The sequence below is a fragment of the Leiobunum rupestre genome, chromosome 5, assembly GCF_980474605.1.
Source record: "Leiobunum rupestre chromosome 5, qqLeiRupe1.1.hap1, whole genome shotgun sequence".
Lineage (NCBI taxonomy): Eukaryota > Metazoa > Arthropoda > Arachnida > Opiliones > Sclerosomatidae > Leiobunum > Leiobunum rupestre.
Genome location: NC_143388.1, coordinates 29,150,940 through 29,172,245, shown reverse-complemented (window position 1 = coordinate 29,172,245; position 21,306 = coordinate 29,150,940). Strand labels below are relative to the sequence as shown.

The window sequence follows — 21,306 nt, the reverse complement described above, 5'->3', positions numbered from 1 at the left end:
AAAACCCGCCAAAAACCCAATTCAAAATAAGCATATAAATAAAAAATACATATATATAATAAGATAAGAGCGAAGGAAACCAATTAATTATTAATCAAACGACACCAAGCGTCCTTGGCCTTCTTCCACAACCCAAGAATCCATTTGACCTGATGTAGATCTGAAATAGTATTACCGAAGCCTACAAGCACCTCTGTAGTCTGTAGGGAGGTGTTCGTGATCCATCCGCCATTCCGCCATTCCATTGTCATTGTGAGATGGCGCTTTATACACTATATACCTCCGTCTCACAACCTACAAGCCAACTTACCAGGCTCTTTCAAATGCTTTCAGAAGCCTAATGTCAGAATATATAGTGAAAAATGACGTCTTCGTTCTCATGACAACCGAGAATTGTTTATTTCCATTTGACATTCAAAGGCTTAAGAAATTTGGGGAATGTAACGAAATTAATGCTGAAGAAAGGAGTTATGGAAAATAACGATTCACATAATTTATTTGATAAAAATTTCACCTTTGATTATTCTTCTTGTACAACATATAGTCGACCTTCTTCTGATCACTCCAAATACGGCTCAATTTTTACTTACAATAATAATTATACGCATCTAAACTGTAAGATAATAAAATGCATGATTACCATGGGTGTTGGTTTCATAAATTAATATTTTTTCCATACTTCACAGATAAGGATTCCGAAGAACCTTATTCTTCTAGAGTAATTAGATATATAATCTCACTGCTATGCTATATTATAGCAATATCAACTTTTCCCATATCATTCATTTTTTGCTTAAAGGCAATATTCAATTTTGTATTTTCAATATTGATATGTCAATTGATCTTATTAATTAATGGCACCTTTTTATACAGAAAGTACCAGCTTTAGAAAGATTGGTAATTTTCAGATTAGGAAAAATTCAGAAAGTTAAAGGACCTGGCTATGTTATAGTCCTGCCTTGCGTGGACCATTTTATACGCGTTGATTTGCGACCTCAATTCTTTATAATCCCTAAAAACCAGGCAAAGTGTAATATACATCTTTAAATTGGGTTGCAAAGTAACTATTCATTTCTAAAAACAGTTTTTAACTCGAGATGGAGCTATATTGGAACTAGAAGTCAGGTTTTCTTATCAGATAGTTGACATAATCCAGTCAGTTTTGCAAGTCAACAATCTCAATGAAGTGGTCAGATCACTAGCTAAACAATGCTTGACCAACTCCATCAGTAGTAAAGATCAAGAAGATTTTGAAAAAGACCCCACACTATTTGATTACGAAATTAGAGTTAAGTTTTCACAGTAAACATAACCTAAAAATGCACAATCAAATTAAAACCAAGTATTTCCCACATTTGCAGGAATTAATGAATAAATCAACCATATCCTGGGGTTTTGAAATTACCAAAGTTGACATGTGGGTTTAAATATCGATAGATTTCTGCTACCCTTTTCACATTATATACTTTCTTTTAGGGGGTCCATTTTTGTAATCAAAGCGGCTGAATCAAATACAGCCATGTCCTCTTTAGTCTCCACCTTAAAATCAGCAATGGGTCTTTCAGATGATGTTGAAAAAGTACCCGATAGACAGCCAAGTACCAGTAATTTGATTACCAGTTATGGAGATAGACATTCTGGTAGCTTATAATCAATGACTGACTTTTGGACGAAATGTAATCATACTTTTAATATCATACGTAGTTATCCCGATGAAGAATCCAACCGTTTTAAAACTGCTCCAAAGAGTTAAGGAAACATCCTCTCATAGACTGTTAAATGATGTGAAAGGCATTTTAAAACTCTCAATTGAAGATTTTGGAAATCTCTTTATAGTTATTGAAGATGGTATTGCTTTAAATTTGATTTAAAATTTCATTGGTATACTTTAGAGACGAGTCTGGCTTTTTAGGCCCAACACAACCGGAACCAGTTTTGGGCGGGGCTAGGCCTAAAATTATTTAATTTTTTGCGGGTCAAGTCAGGACTGGGTTGGGTTGGGCTCAATTTTAAATAGAGTTGGGTTGGATATTTTTTTTGGAAGAAATAGGGACCGGGTCGGGTTATGCTCGTTTTGGGTCAGGCAGGAAGTTTTGTTGGTTTGTATAATTTAGCAGTGGCATAGGCATTAACAACATAGTAAACATTTACTGGTTCTACAATTTTTTTCGGTTGGGCCAGGTAAAATTAATTTTATTTTTTTTGGGTCAGGTCGTGCAAAATTTTTTTAATTTATTTTTGGGCCGGGTTGGGCATAAAAAATAGTCGGCCAGACTCATTTCTAGTATACTTGGAGCACTTCGAGACTACTTACTTTTTCAAGAGTTGTTCATTTGTGAATTTTCAAGATCCTATAGAGCTGAAACTTCAAAAAAAAAAGTGCTCCAAGATGGTGCCAATTAAATTCCACTTAAGTTAAATTAATATTTTATAATTTTTAGGACAAGGGGAAGTTATTGAATCCTGTTATGATGACCCTGATGTTTCTATTGGCCTATCAATGGAATCGTTAAACAATTTAATTGATGGTGTGGAAACCCCATACCAAGCTTATTCTGAAGGAACAGTTCAAGTTAAAGGAGACTATAGCCTACTGTTATCATTCGCTGAAAAAATTACTTCTTTAAACAATATTGCCGAGAGTAGTATGATAAATTTGTAGTTTTATAGCATGTTCCAATTGACTGCTCTCGGACAGCTCAACTATTTTCAATCCTTGATCGAAAGTTTTTTTGCACGTTCCAACGAGCTCGGGACAAATTTTTTTCCATATCTTTACAGCTCGGTTATAAAAGAATTCAACACTTCAAAACCAGTTCCATTATCAGTGTGAGAGTAATGACATTGAAGACTCATTCGGAGCAAAACACGATCAGTCAAAATGGAAAAGGCTATAAGTGAAAAATTATTAAAAATAAAATTATAAAGTTTCTAACTGTGGAAATTTTTAATTTATAACCTTCAAAAAAACAACAAATTCAATAAAACTTATCACATAAAATGAAATGAGATCTAAGCCTAATAGTCAATAAAAAAAAGTCAAATTAACAAAAAAATTAATTAAAATTTTTTACTTCTTACACATTTTTTTAATATTATTGCAAGAGAAACAAAAGAATGTGGTTTCAAAAAACTTTCCAGTTAAGCAGTTATTCAGAGTGAATAAAACCAGCATTTTCCATCTACCAAAAATTGCTTTTTTCAAATACGAATACTTAATATTAATTTTCTTTTAACTAATTTTGAAATCAAACATTTTTCTATTAAATCTATTTTCTAAGTACAATGGCGTCAAAAAAACCACATCACAGTCACTACAATTTTGGTTTAAATCCTTTTACAAAAACCCAACTTTTGTGTCATGTGGCATTTATTTTTTTAAGCTGAAAAGTAGTTAATAAATGGAATTTGATTCAAAACAAAGTGATATTTTGATCAAATAAGTTAAGCAGCACCCTAAATGAGTTACTAGTGCGGCCTATGTTGGTGGTTTCAATTTTGTTTTACATGAGTTTTCAGCAACATTTACACTAAACATCTTGTCACTGAATATGTTTTCTTTTTATATTTCTGTAGTCTGGAAGTGAAGAGTTAGAGGTTGATTTTGTTTGGAAGATAGATTAATTCGCTTTGAGAAAGAGATAGCTTGAAAGTTAATTGATTATATTCAGTGACAAATGCTTGAAAATTACCACAAATTGCGAACAGTTTAATTAAAAAATGATCTGCGGAAACAAGTCTTGAAATAGTTACTACGAATTTCTTTTGTTCAAAAATGCAAGAAGAATGTAAGGGAGAAAAATTGTTTATTAAAAACTTTTTTCATAGGATAATTCTAAATCTAATAATTGCACATCATTTTTTAACAGAAAAAACTGCTCAAAATCTCTCCAAAAATTTACAATCATTTTGTATTTTTTTTACAAAGCCAAAATCTTTGGTAGTATTTTTGAAAAACCAAATCTCTCTTTCTCTCAGTTTACAATATTCTCACCACATGACACGTAACATAACACTCGTGCGCTGAGAAATAAATAAAAATTTCATTTTCTAAATAGACCACCAGCAGCTTACTGCATAGTACCACAAAAAACGACTGTACAGAATTTAAAATATATGATATTATAGACAACTTTAACAATGACTTAGTGTTTAAGCTGCCAAAAATGGTAAATGGTATTTCATTCGAGGTTATTAAAGTTAATATTTTTGTTTCATATTAGGTGGTATGCTTTTTCCAAGTGGGTAAGAATGTTTTATCAAGGAGTGGGAGGAATTAATGGGTTAACATAAACAACCACAAACGCTTTTTTTAAGTTTTTTTTAAAGCCTTACTATTCGTTAGATTCTTCAAAAGTCTATAAATATCAGTACTTATCATCAGAGATACAGCAATTTCATTTAATTGTTAACTCATTTTTCTTCTATAAAGAGGGATTAGAAGAGTCATGGCACAAAAACTTAAGGACAACACGCAGTTTTTTTTGGACACCTTTTGTACACATGATTGGTACGCTTAAGTACCATTTTCTTTTTCTAAGAAAAAATGTTTTATATAATGAATAAGGGTAGTGGGAACGCAATGACAATGAACAAAGGAAGATTTACAACTTTCACAACTTTTTCCTCACAATTTATTATATTTGTATTAAACTAAATGTGTTATGTTAATATACATTCGCGAATTTCAAATGGTTTCCACTAACTCCCACCACAGTTTATAATTTCAAAACTCCCCCTTTTTATAAAACTGACAATTGCGTAAAATTAACATAATTAGTAATTTAAAAACGCTTTCTTTTACTGATATAACTTATATAAAACCTCTGTACAATGTACAACATAATGGGGTGGGATTAAAAAATAAAACTTCGCAGAACAGCACCATACCAACGAGACTAACTTTACAGTCAAACACCTTACAGACTAGCCAGTCATGTCATTGCACACGATCAATATTGTTAAAATTAAAAAAAATAACACAACACCTCTTTTAATATTTATAACCAGACTCTTAACTAGTCTAAAAACCTCGAATTTTTTTCCCAATGTTTTATTTTTAAATCAGGCTTCAAAGTTTCCTCCTTAGAACTTGCGTAGTCGCAAATAAAATGCTCGAGCAAAACCAGCTGTTACACGTTATTTAAAAGCACCGATATATGGCCGAAATACTGGTTATATATTTATTATTCATATTCATATGGAAAAAAATTCTCTCTAAAAACAGGGACGCAACGTATTTCATATCCAATCATTTTCTTATTATCATCAAAACAGACCTTTCTTGATACTATTTTTATGTATTATTTTACAAGATATATATAAATATAATTCAACAAAATTACAATGTAGGGAAATTCACGCCTACTAAATCTATAAACCCAACTAAAATTTATTCAGTCGGGTACAAGGGTGGGAATCTACAGCGCAAACAATTTAAAACACGCTTCTACTTAGGAAATCGTAAGAGGAATGAGCTATTTTTCAATATATAGAAAATAGTGATAAAATGATTCAAAGAAATCTTAGTTTTGGAGCAATATATGGACTAGTTTTGTACATTTTTAAATGTATTGTATGGTATTTTATAACATTTTCGTACCAGTATTCCTCAACACGCGTACCAGTATTATATTTCTATTACGTACCCCTCTATTTTCTTAATAATTTTGGCTTATAGTTCTAATTACGATAAATGTGATTATTAGCGTTAGATTGGGACTAAATTTTTTTAATTAAGATTAATATCTTTATCCTAAGTAGACTTGTTTCTTAAGAACTAAACCTAAAAAAATCTGTACATTTTCTGTAGTTAAGTTTTGATACGGTCTTCCCTTTGATTTTTATATTTAGTTTTTACTTTTTGTATAAAACAAATGTTCCCATATGGATAAATAAAAAAACTACTGACCATTGGGTACAAATAAATTAAATTGCAAAATTAGAATTAGGAGATATATTGATATATCCTTCCTTTTCTTTTACACAAAAGAAGAGATATAGTGGGAATGAGTTGGTTAATTTGAGTAACCAATCATAAATGAGACCAACCTTTCGAGAAAGTGAAGGGTTTTAAAGGGAAGAGGAACGAATAACATCGGGGCAAAGACCGGTCAACAAAGGAACAGTGGAGGGGATTCAGAGAGAAAAAGGAGGGGAAGATGACTCTTATCTCCTATTAAAAGGATTACCACCATTTGAGGAGTGATCGGATGATAGGCCATCGTCCCCATCTTCGTCAATAGCCCCATCTGCTGATACACACAGTCAAGAGTCAACAACACCAAATGCAGTCAGTTGTTGATACAGTTTGCAGCTTGTTTTGTTTTTGTTTTTAGTTTGGTTTTAGAATGTTAATAGTTTCCAGCGAAGGAGTAAAAACAAATGGAAAAAACGATAATTTCCAGATTATATTGGCGTGCATGCCAATTTTATAGCGGAATACATAATCAAATTTTGAGTGTTTTGTGAAAATATTATATCAAACGTAATGGAAAAGGAAGATTGTCCAATCATTCTTTATGAGGATATTTTTTTACGGAAAATGATGGAAAGAAAGATAAAAAAAGCAAACTGTTCAACTTTGTCATTCAATAAATAAAAGTAGCTCTATCCGTACATGTATTTTCAATGTGCAGTCCCTACGCTAATTATAAAAAATAGCTTTGATTGTTCAAACTTAGCTAACAGCCTTAATCGAAAACTTTATAAATTGATATACAATTGTAAATAAAACCAAAATAGGAGAAATAGAACCAAATAAGGAAGGGCTAGTAATAACAATACAAAATGAAATAAAACTTCAGTTTCTCTAAACAATTACACCAGTTGCTTCCTTACAACTACATTTTCTTTCAAACAAAATATTGAAAACATTTTAGACCTTGAAGGAGCAGATTCAGTAATTATTTGAGAAACCAGAAAACAAAAAATCAATTAAAAAGTTTCAAGCGATTTCTGGCAATACAAAGCAGAAACTGCAATTTGAAAATTCATCGCTATGAAAGGCAAAACTCCAAAAGAGTAAGCTAAAAAGCAAACTCACCCGTCTGAGAGTTCAAGTGGCTTCCAATAGGACGGCCTCCAGTTCCTACTCCCGGAACCCCCGTTGTGTTATGAGTCTGTTCATACTCTAAAACTTCTTGGTAGATCAAATCTAAGACACGAATAATCAAGGAAAAATTATTTCCATAAATTGTGCAAGTTTGAAAATTATTGTTTGCGTAAACTTGGAATGTCGGTCATCGTGCAGCGAATGCAGCTTGGAAATTGGCGGGGTTTAAGTTACGCTGGTAATAGTTGGCACTCACTGGGATAATAGACTTACTAGAAAATGCATTCAAGAAACCCCATATTAGTTTTCACAAATCACAGTGAAGTTCTTCGAGAATTTTTTAAGTTCTTCACGGAACTAGTCTAATTAGCAAAAATCATTGATTTAGTTGTAGCATAAGTATGACACTTCCTATTCGCCCAATACAAAGTTTTTAATGATAGTCTGTTTCGCCAATAACAACGTACCAACAGACTGACAACTCATCGCTAACTGCTCTTAATATTTGGAAGAAGCCCAGAAAACTGCAGGCGGTCATTTTTGACGAACCAGCCAAGGCCTATTGAAACTTGAAATGCTTTTCAAAGTGTAAATAACGCTAACTTTTGGAAAATAATGACGAATTATTGAATCGGAAGATAAAAGTAACTATTATAAACACTGGCTCCATTTCAGAAGCTAGTTTTTTTTCAAATTTCAAAACTAAATGAGTGTACGTTCACATTTCTTGCCATCAAACTAGCAAACTATTTTGCCAACGGCAAGTGAAGGAAGGGACGTGTTTCCTGTTCGGAAACCTATTTCGCAATCACTCCACAACAGACTATCATCAACCAAATTCGTTGTGCCATACTTATGTTTATTATCCACTTATGGTTGTAGCAAATGATGCATTGTAAATTTTGATTTTATAGACAAGATTTAATATAAAATCATCGCAGTTTAAAATATGGTACAAGCCAAAATCTAGGCTGTAAACCAAGCCAGTTCCTACAAAAATTATCAGGGTCACCACAGTCTCCCAGTCATTCCAAGTGTACACATATAATTTCCTGATTCTTATGCTTAACAGTCATTGTAAGCCTATGTAACAGATTGTAAATATCATGAGGTTATGGGGAAGAAAAAAAAGAGTAATGTCAAGAATCTGTAATTTTTTTAAAAACATGCTTTGAACTTTCGCAACGCCTCACACATACTAAAACCACTAATACGGTTCTCTAAAAACTAACCTTTCCATTGTTCAACAGTATGCTCCCGCTCATCTACTGAGTGATCATAAGGTGCCGGAGATGGCTGAATGAACATTGTTCAAAGATGTTATAAAGTTATACATATTTGAAAATTTTGTTTTATAAAAATTCTACTCACTGCATTGACTTCACTCTCGTCATACCAGACATTGATATACGAGTGCATAAGAGCATCATCTACCGATATTCTCCTCTCTGGATCGATGACCAGCATCTTAGAGAGCAGATCCCTAGCTTGGCTCGCTAATGTGAAACCAATTTAAACAAATAGTGCGACTAATTTAAGTTATTATAAGTTGCAGCCAACCTTTGAGCTTGCTGTGCTCTGAGCTGTCAGCCGGAAATAGGACGTCTGGAAAAAGCTTTTCAAAGGAATAGCCAGCATACTTAGGCCTGTTCTCTACATAATTTCGTACAGTGGGTTGTAACCGTTTCATGAATTCCTGGGAAGGAGTTCCTAATTGTTCAATGATTTTATTCCATTGGTCGATGTCTTTATCATTGTATTGTTAAGGAAAACGATTGTTGACTTTGGCACCTATCTTTAGTAGCAAAAATTCAATTATTTATGAAGACTACAGCCTGAATTTTACTTGAGCTAAGAGTTCTTTCGTATAAGTAACATAATATATACTGCAGCACAGATTTTAAAGAAGCCTTGCCACCAGGAAGATGGAAAATTGATTCATAATTTAGCTAAGACACTCACCTACTATAACCAAACAATTTGACAATTTTTGGTACATTACATTATGGTGGCTGATGCACCCACAGCCTCCATATCATCGTGACTCCTTGATAATATTTGGTTGGCTACATATCCTATACTGTGTGTTCAGTGTCACACCCAGTTATATTACTTATACTTAGGCAATTCAGCGAGTTTTGACAAGATTAAGAAAGGATACGATCCGTTCCCGGAAATAAGACGGCTCCCCTAATCATCTCACCCATAATACATCCCACAGACCATATGTCAACTATATATCAAGAAATAATTGTGTCAAACCAAATAATCTTAGCTTAAAAATATATATTGAATAAATAGAATATATAAATGGGCAAGAAGCACCACCATTTTCTTTGTATCCCATCCCCAAAATAACTTCGGGTGCTCGATAGTAGCGCGTCACCACATACGGCGTCATCATGAAAGTGGTACCCGCTGTTCTGGCTAACCCAAAGTCCAGAATTTTTAGTGTGCAGTCAGATTTGACTACAATATTGCTGGGCTTTAAGTCCCTGTGAATAATCCCTGCTGAATGTAAGTGTTTGATTCCGCAGAGCATTTGGTAAAGCAGATAGGACATGCGTTCGTGGTCCAGGTCCATCTGAATCACTTGGCACAAATTTGCATCCATTAATTCCATCACCAAGTACCTGTTGGAAATATTTCATGCAGTTTTCCACATTATAAAAATAATTCATTTAATTTAAGAGTTAAATGCATAGTAACTTACACATCTTGGAAATCTTCAAGAGTTCTTTGTGGAGTAAAGGCATTTAGAAGACCAATTATCTATTAAAAATGGACAAGTTCAAGTCAAACTTTTTGGTTTTAGTTCATGAATTGTTACACGCATTTATCTTACATTTTTGTGGTTTACAAGTTTCATTAATTTGAATTCTCTATATGCTCGTTTCGCGTGAGTAACATTTTGAAAAGGTCGACTTAGTTTCTTTATGGCTACATTTTGACCTGTTACTGTGTCATACGCAGCACTGCATCAAAAATAAAATAATGACATATCATTATCATCAAAGCAAATTTAGTAATTTAATTTTCTGAGCATTTCTAATGGATTTATAGTTTTATTTTACCAAGAGGTCAAAAAGTGGAAAATATTTAAAAAGTGGATAAGGAAACTCATTTAAAAAGCTAAAAACCACTTCTAATTTTAAAAGTATTTATTTTAGAGTAATAACATTATATTAGTAATAATATGTAAAAATAATAACATTATATTTCAATTTGAAAAAATAAAATCTGAAAGTGTGATATAATTTTTACTATAACAAAATCTTCAATTTTGTTATAGCAAAAAGAGGATTGTATTTCTATAAATATAAAACTATATGTCTATGTTTTCAAAATTTTATTAATGTTATATGTTATTTCATTTACTAACTTTATGCACTTGAAAACAAAATCTATATTTAGTTAAATATAAATCTTTGATTTTCACCTAAAAATGGAAACTATTTAACAATTTAACACAGAAATATACAGCTAACCTTGTTAACAATAACAAAAGTATAGACTAGAATGACTTTGTATAGCAATTTATCCTATAGCTAAATCTAGCAATTTAACTGACTCGTGAGTGGATTTAAAACGGGCAAAATATCAAAATTACAGGATTTTATAGGGCTTTTTGCTAAAAATATAGGATGCTGTAGGACATTTTTGAAAATATAGGATTTTATAGGAATTATAGGACCTCTGGGGGCCCTGATATTATTTCCAATAAAAAATATATTGGTCAGTAATAATTCCATTATTTTCCAACTCGAAAAGCTTGCTCATAAAAGCATGACAATAAAGAATGAATTCACATTAATCAAGAATATGAAGGAGCAACCATAAACTCTGCTTTCATGATTTACAGATGATAGTCTCCGCCTACAAGGGGAGAGTAAGAGCCTGTGTCTACAACGCGAATGGTGTATTCTTCCCTCTTTCCCAGGGAAATGCTCAGAGGCGTGGATTTTCTTCCACAAAACCAGAGGTGAAAAGGGTGTGGCCTTCATATTCTCAGTAAACGTTAAATCATTCTTGTTTGTACCTATATCAATTAGGCTTTTCAGATAAGAGTTTCGTTAAATAGCTTTGTGTTAGCTCAAAAAAGTGCCAATAAAATTTTATTTCCAAAAACAATGTTGACTTGGATATAGTTTGTACTTCAGTTTCAAATTATGGATACGTGACGGCAGGAGACCAATACAAATAAATTAAATGACCACAATCTTTCTGATAAAATTCTTCCACGCAAAAGATGGATCACTACTAAAAGATTTTTCTGTTGCGATTCATTTAATTTCAATATATGCAATTGTTATTATATCCCACCATTATTTTCTGCACTAACATGCTCAGTTAAGAACTATTAATTTACTTATGTGTAAATTATATGTATATACTTTTGGCTCTACAAGCGTAAATTTTTTTATGGTTTATGAATTATGATATAGGCTGATTGAAATTAATATTAACACCTACAGCACTGATGAAAATTAGACAAACAAAAACAGTGCATGTGACAAGAAATGCAAACACTCACCAGACAATGCCTTGAGCTCCTGATCCGATTGGTTTCAGGTTTTGATAGCGCTTAAGAATGGTGAATTTGGTGTCGCCAACCTCGACGGTGTAGAATAGGGCAGAGTGTTTACTGCTCATGGTGGCGCCACCCGAATTTGTTTTGGAGGTGGCAATGCCGTTGGTGGCAGTGACAATGGAGGAGACAAGAGTGGAAGTTACTCTGTCGGAACAAGCGAGCATCCGCAGATGTTGCTAACACCCCTCCTCTTCCAAAGTAGGAAGATGGAGAGAAATTTAGGAGTACGAAAAATCTTATATTACTTCATCTGTATCAAACCATCACTTATGAACAATCACGCTGAAAACGTAAACAGTATAGTTTAGATTATCTTTAAATTTTAACACATTTATATAATTAATAATAATAATAATAATCAGCTAGGCTAATATTTGTGATCAATCCTCAATTTAATGAAGTATTTAAAAATTATCCTTGTTTTTAGGTCTTGATCACTAGAATATCACTGTGAATCACTGTGCAAAGTGAGAAGTAAATAGTGCAAGTTGGGTTTTCCTGGACAAAAATAAATTTAAATCTGTTATACTTGAAGCAATAAAGTTCTAACTTCATGTTAACCAAACTTGTGGTTGATTTCTATTCTAGGTTTGTTAAATCAAGTATTCGGGTAGAGAAGGATTAGGAAACGAGGCAACAATTTTTACTTATTAATCTATGAATTTTTGTAAGTGGAATTATTTGTCAATATCATAAGAAAAGGTGTAATAAAGAAAATATAAACTATAGGAGTTAGGAAATATTGGCGATGTACTTTCAGTAATTTAAGTTTCTTTCAATCAAAAAAATTGCCATATTCATTTATTTAAATTATTTTAAACTAGTGGGCCATTTTGTTACTTTTTGCAAGAAGACTTTTAAGACTGCGGTAATAATGGACAGGTAAAGGGCAAGACTTTAGTCCTTTGAGCACTAAGTTTTCTCTTCCCCAACATTGTTCCTACTCATTTCCTATGGCAGTCTTAACCTGACTATTCCCTTATATATTTGCTAATCCATGAACAACTAAACAAAGTCCTATACAAAAATGGTTAAAAATTCAAAATTGTAGATTTCTCCCTTACACTTTATATGGAAAACCTTGAAAAAATTCTGGATTCTTTAGAAATCCAAAATTTTATACATAAAAATAGCAAAAGTTTGATACCTCGTGTCAAACATTTTGCTCCAAACTTGTTTAGAGCAAAAAGGCAAATGTTTGTCACCTTGTCAAACCTAGTGCATTTTGCTCAAAACTGGTTTTGGAGCTACTTGGACTGTAGACATCTAATTCCTAACTTTCAAAAAAACCTTAGTTTTTGAAGTAAAGCATAGCTGATTTAAGCAAATTTTACATTTCATTGACAGTTGTATGTTGCTAAGCAATTGACAGAAACATTCCATTTTAAAATTTCACTCTGATAATGTGAAGGTTTTACATATGGTGGCTAGGAAATATGGATTGAGGTCTTTGGTGCATACGTATTGACTTAAATTACAACAGCTCTTTCCAACTATGGTGTTCAGTATTCCTATGTCTACTACACCCAACAGCGCGTTACAAAACAAGTTTCCATGGCCGAGGACAATATCAGTAAGAACTCCATTAGTAAAAACTTCTATTTTTAATTACATGAATTTATTCATATACACCCTACCATGATAATAAAATAAGACTATAACTGGTATGGCATGTGCTTCCCTAAGCAACTGAAGCTACAAAAGCCTAGCAACGATTTGTCAAATGGAAAGCTATAAATTGCAAAGGCATTTTCGTTTTGGTCTTGTTTGGAAATAAATTTTAGCAAAATAATTTTTCTACATTTAATTTTAAACAAGTACTAGAAACTTTACCACTTGTGAGGATTACGTTAATTTCCCAGGTTTTATCTGGGAATGGTATCAAACATGGCTTGATTAATTTATAAACACAGCCCTGCACGCATTCATGGTGCTCAACTCCTAAAGCAACTGTGATGACGTTTTACTAATGCCAAATGTCACACTTTTGAGAATATTGCTAATTGTAGAATCTACTTTGGATAACTAATACCTATTACCGGTTAATTGAGGATCTCGTTAATTTGATATCATACAGCCTTTTTAGATCCAAGATTTAAGGTTAGATTTAAAAACAATTCTACCAAGAATATCAGTTGTTAAGGAGATTGTAAACGACCAAGATTTCAATGTGAGGTTTAGACATTAAAAATTATGCACATTTTCTATACTATACAAGTATCTTTTTAAGGGTGAGATAGCTCACCAATAGTGACTACTACAGCACTATCAAATGCATGCAATTCAAAGGTTTTTTGTAACTTTGCGTGTAAAAATTTGTGTCATAGACCCAATTAACTCACATTTCAATAAAAACGTTCTTTTGTTAAATATTTGAATTTATGAAATATCCCACACGTTTTTAAAAAAGGGTATATTCATAAAATACCAAGGCTTAAATGAGAGCCCATAGAAGCCAATGTCGCTGTGCGGATTTTGCAAGGCACCAATCAGCTTGCCTTGGTTTGAAAGAGCCCCTTAGAAATGATGCCGAAGAAAAACATGGGCGTAATATTTTTGAACTTTAAGAGTTCGAAAATGACGTTTTGAAGAAAAGCCATCGATATCGAATAAGCTTAAAACCAATAATTTAGGTCATATAAATCACAATACCTCAATAAATCCTACAAACAGTAAGAGAAGACGTCAATCTCAAAGTAGGCTTGTCAAACTCGTCGATTTTTCTTCCAACCACAATGGCTCCATGAGCGGCTCTATCTCTGAGCAATTACTGACGTCATTAGAATTTCCTTTTTTTTTCAACATTTGTTTTTAATGCATTTGGCGCCATCTAGAATAGCCAAATACTAACCTTTCCACAGAAATGGCGCGCAATTTTAAAAGAGTTACTGTACTGACGGCTATCACAAACTCACGTGTCTTTGGACAATTATTTTTAATAAACTTTTATTATTGAAACTGTACATTATATAATTTAATGTAATATATTTGATTTTTGTTAACTCTTCTTATATCTGAAATAGAAGACATCAATTTAAGTAAATATGGTCAGTGAAGTATATTTAAGTAAATTACTTTCTCCATGCTCTCTGAATTGTTATGGCCGCTAAATTTTTAATTGATCCTCGCACAATGGGACGTGTGCTAGGTGAATAGTTCACCTTTTGAAAACACATTGAGCATAAGGAATCTTGACTGATTTCACTTCTTTTAGAGTTTGAAAAGGTAAATGTATCTAAATTCATTTTTCTATTATACTGCTGACTTCCATCTTCAAAACACGAATGACTGACTACACTTCTATTAATTGGTTCATGACCTTTAGACATCTCGGAATTATATGGACTAAAATTTAACTTTGCTTTCAAAACTTTCCTCAAAAACTGCTGCAGTTAAAGTTAGAAAAAATTAATTAAAACATGATTTATAGTTGGGAATTTAAATTGTGTTAAGTGTTTGTTTACCTGAATAATTTTCGCAGCTATATGAAAAATATCAACAGATAAGAGAGCACCTTTTGAAATTAGAAACCGAATTATTTCTTTCTGTTCTTTCTTGACAGCCAAATCTAAAGGCGTTTTTCTAAAAAACAATTAATCAGTTATTTTGTAGATATACAACCAGACATACGCTGCTTTCAGTAAAGCTCAACGAAATATCTGAAAAATTATTTTTGTTGAAACCGCAGCTAAACGTGACGTAGGATCTTGTTAAACGCTTTTTAGTTTTTACGCTTGTTGTTAATTTTGTAAAATATAGTCTGACACGGAGTCTGCAACTAGCCTTCTTCACCTCTGAGATGTGACGTGACTCTTGAGCAAGAAAAAACCTGCTCTTAAAGCTGATGACTTTGTTGCCCAACGGAGGGGCAATGTGAAGTCAAAACCGGAATCGCAAAAAAACAGTACAGTGCGAATCCGGACTCAACATCTACTCAATGGCGAGTCCGTTGAGTGTTACTGAATGCATCCATAGTTAAGTTCATCATTACCTGTCTTCATTCAACGAAAGCATTGATAAATTTACACCGCTTTGTACCAAAAGTCGCACAATTTCACGTCTTCCTTTAAGACAAGCCCAATGAAGTGGTGTTTGACCCTAAAACAATCATAAAAAAACTCTTATAACAAAAGTTTGAAATTATTAATTAAAAAATAATTTAAGTACTATATTATCCACAATCTTAACATTTGCATAATTTTCCAACAACACAGAGGTGCAATTTGCATATCCTTTTAGACTGGAATAGTGCAGGGGTGTAAACCTTAAGTGTAAGATTTATAGTCATAAATACTTAATTTTCCAATCTAAAATTCCAATATAGATATATACCCAAAACTATCTTGTAGGTTGCAATTTAAACCATTATTTATCAGATATTGGCAGATATAAGCGTGACCTCCGATGCAAGCGCTTGAATTGTACAATACTTTTATTTGGTTTACAGAGTTAAGCTAAATCAAATGATTACCAATGAAGAGCAGTACGTCCATTGCTATCAGTTGCGGAAATATCAGCTCCACGTTGAAAAAGAGTTTTAACAACTTTAGCCTTCCCCATTTCACAAGCAGTCAATAGAGGAGTCATTTCATTAGCATTCCTAGATTCAGTATCAGAGCCTATGGCCAATAGAAGCTCCACCGTTGACTCATGCCCATAATAAGCCGCAGCGTGTAATGCTACAAATGAAATGAATTAATATGTAAAATGAAGAAGTCACCTGAATTTGTTACCTGTCATTTTGTTTTTATCAGTTACAGCCAAACTAACTGATCTCTGTTCCATTATAATATTAATTATATCATTTGAGCCCCTGGCAGCCGCCCACAGGAAAGCTGTATTGCCCTTGTTATCAGGTTCATCCGATACAAAACTACGTGATAAAAATGCAGCCACAGTTTTCTAAAACAAAATTTAACATTCATATTTAGGACAACTCCATTAAACAAATAAACTTACGATGTTATTTCCTTGCACAGCGTAATGCAAAGCAGTAGCCCCATTGCTATCTCGGGTTAAAAAATTTCCTCGACGATCCAAAAGTAGGCTAACTTTATCAGTAAAACCTAAATTTTCAACATAAATCATCAGCTATGGCTATTATGGTGTGTGTAAAACACTTAATGTCACAAACCTAACAAAGCTGCCCAATGGAGTGGGCTACGAAACATGTTGTCCAACAAGTCCAATGACTTAGAGGACTGTGTCTATGAAATGAAAAAGACATGACTATTTCGATATTTTGTTAACACAAAGTAAGTTGGCCAATTTCTAGGCATACGCGAGTATTTGATCGAGGCTCTAAAAGCCTTATTTGAAAAGCTCAAAAATGGTTTGAGCCTCAAATCAAGGCCAAGGCTTAACTTTTGAGTACTCAAAACTATTATTCTTAGCAAGCTTTTAAAAGGCGGGAAAGTTGCTAAAAATTCCCTTTTTAAGAAAAGCTTAATTATTCAAGTATTCAAACCTTATTTTTAAGCTAAGCCTAAAAGCTCCATAAAATTTTAAAGCTTGGCTCGAAACCTAAAAATCAAGGCTCCCGCATGCCTAGCAATTTCTGTTTTCATAGTGTGTATTTGGCTTGAAAGTGATAACATGCTCACAAGGATATCAAGAACTTCAGTCGTTCCCATTATGACAGCAAGATGTAAAGCTGTCCTGCCCTCGTAATCTTGCCATCCAATGACGCTAGGTGATGCTTCCTTTAAAAGTGAGAAAATTTTACCTTCAATTACGGCAGGGAGTACAAAGAAACAATTTAAATTTACCAATAAGGCCTTGACACAATCAACTGCTTTATGACTGTTCAAACTTGCAGCCCAATGCAACGGAGTTTTCCCTTCAATGTCAGGTATATTTACATTTGCGTCCTAAAATTTCACATTAAGAATAAAGCAATTAGATTGGAAAAAAGCTCCAGGGTACTTGGATATGTACCTTTTTTAAAAGAAAGGTTAAGTGTTCCGCATTTCCATAAGCTGCACCCCAATGTAAAGGTGTTTTCTGTTAGCACAAACTTTCAATACAAGCGAATATAATGAAAAAATATTTAATCAGATTGATTAGAAACCTTATTGATATCTCTTAAGTCATAATTTTGGGGAGTCGTTTCTTGCAAGAACAGCTGTAAGCATTTTGTAGTGCTATTTCTAACTGATAAGTGTATCGGAGTGACTCCGTCTCCATCAGTGTATTTCCATTGAGCACCGTATGATAGAAGAATTTTGCAGCAATTGTAATAGCCCTAAAAGTCAAGGTACATAAGTAACTATGATTTTTTTACACACAAAATATTATTAAGAGACTTTGAATGCAGCCCAGTGTAACGCTGTCTGTCCAAAGCTGTCCCCATTGTCTGTGCGAGCACCAGCTCCAAGTAGAATGTTCAAATTTTCAGTATTATTACCCAACACTGCATAAATAATGGGTGTTCGGCCAAGACGATCCTTTTCTTCTAGTTGTTGGGAAGTTGGATTTAGACCTAATACTTTCTTCAGTACTTTTTCGGATTTCAAAGCAGCGCTGTGTACGCGTTGACACCCAAGCTAATAATTTATTTAGTAATATATAAATTTTAAATGTTATTTCAATAAATATAAATATTACTGTTAATGATAGATTGTCATCCATGATTTCTTAACATCCTTACACCTACGGGCAACAGCGTCAGCATAGAACCATTGAGTTGTGAATAATTTAGAACCCACTTGCTCGTTCGTGCCCCTGTAAAGTTGTTTTAAAAAATTGCAAACCATAGAATCTAATTGCATGAAGTAAGGTCCAAGCCTACATTAGATACGTCACCGCGGTAAGTATATGACCATCCGAACTAGTAAGAGCCTTTAAAGTTTCATAAAATTATGGATATCTAGGTATTTATTATAAACTATTGGAATAAAATCAACCAAAATCTTATTAGAATAAATGAAATCGAGTTTTTTGTAGTTAATTTTTCATATTTAAGTCGTTGTCAAAAGTATTTACATCGCCTCAAAGTGGCTTGTAGTCGAGAATTTATAGTTACGTCATCCGGCGTTCTCCTAGGGGTCCTTTTGTTCGCCTTCTTGAAAAGCGATTGGACGGGAATAGATGATAGCTCAAATGACCGCCAAATTCAAACTCGCCTACCGAAAATGGTTTGGTGGACCGGGCGATTGTACCCCCACTTTGAAACCGAAGAGGTAAATGTCACCTGCTCCAGAGGTACGTGTTTCACCACTAATCTGCGGAATTATAAGGATGATCCCGACACGAGGGCTTTCATATTTTACGGATCCGATTTGGAGGTTGAGGACCTGCCATTACCAAGAAGGGGACAAGACGAATGGGCCCTGTTCCACGAAGAAAGTCCCTTTAATAATTACTTGTTCTCCCACCAGCCTGGAATTTCTTTATTCAATCATACAGCGACGTTTCGCCTACAATCGGACTATCCATTAACTACCCAATTCATTCCGAATTTAAAGTACTTCACGATGAAGAAACCGGTAAATATCGACGTGAAGAATCAGTTAAGGAAAGAAGGCTTAGCGCCGATCGTTTACGTCCAATCGCACTGCGCAGTTCCATCTGATCGCGATCGTTACATTCAAAATCTATCGCAATACATAACTATCGATTCGTATGGAAAATGTTTAAATAACAAAGTCCTTCCTGAAAAACTGAACAGTTCCGAAACGTACGACGACGAGGAATTTTTGGACATCCTGGCTAAATATAAATTCATTTTGGCATTTGAGAATGCGATTTGCGAAGATTACGTCACCGAGAAATTATTTCGCGCTTTTTACGTAGGTTCGATCCCAGTTTATCGCGGTTCACCCACAGCTGCAAAATGGAGTCCTCGTAACGATACAATCGTTATGGTGGACAACTTCGACTCACCCGAAGATTTGGCGCGATATCTAAAGCAGCTAGATGCCAACGACGAGGCGTATCTTAAGTTCTTAAGCTACAAAGACACTGGAATCGATAACGATGTGCTAATCAATCTTATCGATAGGCGGGAATGGGGAGTTAATGACGAGTACAAAAACAATTTCTTTCAAGGCTTCGAATGTTTCGTCTGCGATCGCCTTCTCGAACGAATTGAAGCTGAAAATCTGGGAGAACCACAACCATCTCGTATAGCCACTTCGGATCACATGGGTTGTCCGAAACCACAAGTTTCTATTGGGACCCAAGATAGTTTCTCACAAAATGACGAGTAAAATAAATATTTTTCATTTAAGTTACTGTGATATATCTATACAATCAATAAAATTTATCATAGATGGTACAAACAAGGTTGGGAGGACAGTTACTGGTACGCCTTGGACTTGAGCCAAGCCATCCAAACAATGATACGAAAGAAGGAAGCGGACTCCACTAAAGTGCACGATTACGCGATACAAACACGCTATGGTGTGTAGAAATACTTTTAAAAATTAAAACATTTTATTGAGAAATGTATTGTCATTTTCATTTCCTCTAATACAAATAACTTAAAGAGTTATAAACCTTGCTGACAGATAAAGAAGGTCAAACAAACGCCATGAACGAGCTTGGAGCTGTGTAACGACGTTGGTGAATCTCTTTGATCGGTTAACTTATACACTCTTGTTCGCAGTATTTTCATGAACGCGTCCATATTTGGTTTTCCCCTTTCAGCCCCATCCTCCATTACGGGAACCCAATGAGTGGATGCTAGACTCCCCGCTGGGAGCAGAGGCAATGGCCGACGAGCGGGAGGCGAGTAAGATGGGTAAAATAAAGGTGCGAAAAAGAGTGTATTAACAGAGATCCTGGCAGTTATAGAGATGCGAAACTCCGTCGAAAATCTGACAAAAATATGCAAGCATCAGCGCCGCCCTTCGGCCGGAAGGAAGCGCCCGTTTCAAGCCGAGAGACGCAAAAATATGGCACGCCATCCTGGTCAAAATTAAGTTGAAATATAGGGTGATGGTTTGGAAATATAGGGTGATGGTTTGGAAATATAGGGTGATGGTTTGGAAATATAAGGTGATGTTTTGGAAATATAAGGTGATCTTTTGGAAATATAGGGTGATCTTTTGAAAATATAAGGTGATCTTTTGGAAATAAAGGGTGATGGCAGAGAGTGTAAAGTCGCTTCGCTACAGAGAGGCGCCTCTCTTTAAAAAATCCGTGGTACGATTTTATTCGCCGAGAATGTCCACAATTCCCGGGCGTTTGATGGCGCTAGTAGTATCTCCGGCGCGCGCTAGATTAGAGTTTGAGAAGACGCAAAAAAGGAAGTGTTTTAGGTATTTTTGCAAGTTTAATTTATTTTGAAATGTCTTGTTCGGCTAAAAATTGTAAATCGAATAAAAAAGTAACCACGCGTCTGTCTTTTTTTTTTTTTTTCAAGTTTCCAAGGGATAAAGACCGGTGAATACGCGTTTTAATTTAATAAGCATTAACATTTCTTAAAACTTAATAGTTCTGCAGTGGCTGCAAAATGTAAACAGTGAAAAGCTCCAAAATAAAACTACAAATTGCTTGCACTTTAACCACGTATTTTGCGGTCTTCATTTCACTGACGATTGTTTTATGAATATCAAAACCAAAAACCGGCTTACACCATTAGCTACACCTACTAATTCCAATGAAACCACGGTTTTCCCTAGGTAAACTGAAGGCAAAAACATATCCCGCCATGGTC

The 21,306-nt window shown here is 34.1% G+C and overlaps 4 protein-coding genes across 14 annotated transcripts; 2 read left to right on the top strand and 2 right to left on the bottom strand.

The window, feature by feature from the left end:
- The first annotated feature begins 400 nt into the window (after nt 1-400).
- LOC149944061 (stomatin-like protein 1) lies at nt 401-3,024 on the top strand. Its single transcript, XM_090175472.1, has 8 exons — nt 401-615; nt 687-799; nt 874-1,023; nt 1,085-1,288; nt 1,362-1,417; nt 1,477-1,640; nt 1,705-1,848; nt 2,442-3,024. Exons 1-8 carry the CDS (start codon nt 453-455, stop codon nt 2,660-2,662), a joined length of 1,215 nt encoding a protein of 404 aa, XP_090031598.1. The 5' UTR covers nt 401-452; the 3' UTR covers nt 2,663-3,024.
- On the bottom strand, nt 2,761-14,431 carry bsk (mitogen-activated protein kinase dJNK). Of its 10 annotated transcripts, none has more exons than XM_090175462.1 (11): nt 14,298-14,431; nt 11,589-11,927; nt 9,900-10,029; nt 9,768-9,826; nt 9,383-9,687; nt 9,216-9,287; nt 8,615-8,800; nt 8,426-8,550; nt 8,287-8,350; nt 7,046-7,156; nt 2,761-2,891 (listed from the first exon to the last, which is right to left on the bottom strand). In XM_090175462.1, the coding sequence occupies exons 2-11, from the start codon at nt 11,807-11,809 to the stop codon at nt 2,776-2,778; spliced, it is 1,389 nt and encodes a 462-aa protein (XP_090031588.1). In that variant the 5' UTR covers nt 11,810-11,927; nt 14,298-14,431; the 3' UTR covers nt 2,761-2,775. The 10 variants fall into 10 exon arrangements, with proteins under 10 accessions (XP_090031588.1, XP_090031587.1, XP_090031592.1 ...); XM_090175461.1 differs by having other exon boundaries at nt 9,380-9,687; nt 14,298-14,430; XM_090175466.1 differs by lacking the exon at nt 2,761-2,891 and adding an exon at nt 3,005-3,577 and having other exon boundaries at nt 9,380-9,687; nt 14,298-14,430.
- Nucleotides 14,432-14,601: 170 nt separating this feature from the next.
- LOC149944059 (uncharacterized) lies at nt 14,602-18,950 on the bottom strand. 2 transcript variants are annotated; one of them, XM_090175459.1, is made up of 18 exons: nt 18,630-18,950; nt 18,436-18,531; nt 18,252-18,368; nt 17,951-18,190; nt 17,716-17,889; nt 17,583-17,648; nt 17,414-17,515; nt 17,249-17,347; nt 16,780-16,852; nt 16,605-16,711; nt 16,379-16,547; nt 16,117-16,324; nt 15,978-16,058; nt 15,813-15,909; nt 15,637-15,743; nt 15,110-15,227; nt 14,721-15,031; nt 14,602-14,659 (listed from the first exon to the last, which is right to left on the bottom strand). In XM_090175459.1, exons 3-18 carry the CDS (start codon nt 18,273-18,275, stop codon nt 14,644-14,646), a joined length of 1,992 nt encoding a protein of 663 aa, XP_090031585.1. In that variant the 5' UTR covers nt 18,276-18,368; nt 18,436-18,531; nt 18,630-18,950; the 3' UTR covers nt 14,602-14,643. The 2 variants fall into 2 exon arrangements, with proteins under 2 accessions (XP_090031585.1, XP_090031584.1); XM_090175458.1 differs by having other exon boundaries at nt 18,436-18,950.
- On the top strand, nt 18,433-20,077 carry FucTB (alpha-(1,3)-fucosyltransferase 10). The gene is made up of 3 exons (XM_090175460.1): nt 18,433-18,453; nt 18,690-19,851; nt 19,918-20,077. The coding sequence occupies exons 2-3, from the start codon at nt 18,779-18,781 to the stop codon at nt 20,054-20,056; spliced, it is 1,212 nt and encodes a 403-aa protein (XP_090031586.1). The 5' UTR covers nt 18,433-18,453; nt 18,690-18,778; the 3' UTR covers nt 20,057-20,077.
- Nucleotides 20,078-21,306: the final 1,229 nt, after the last annotated feature.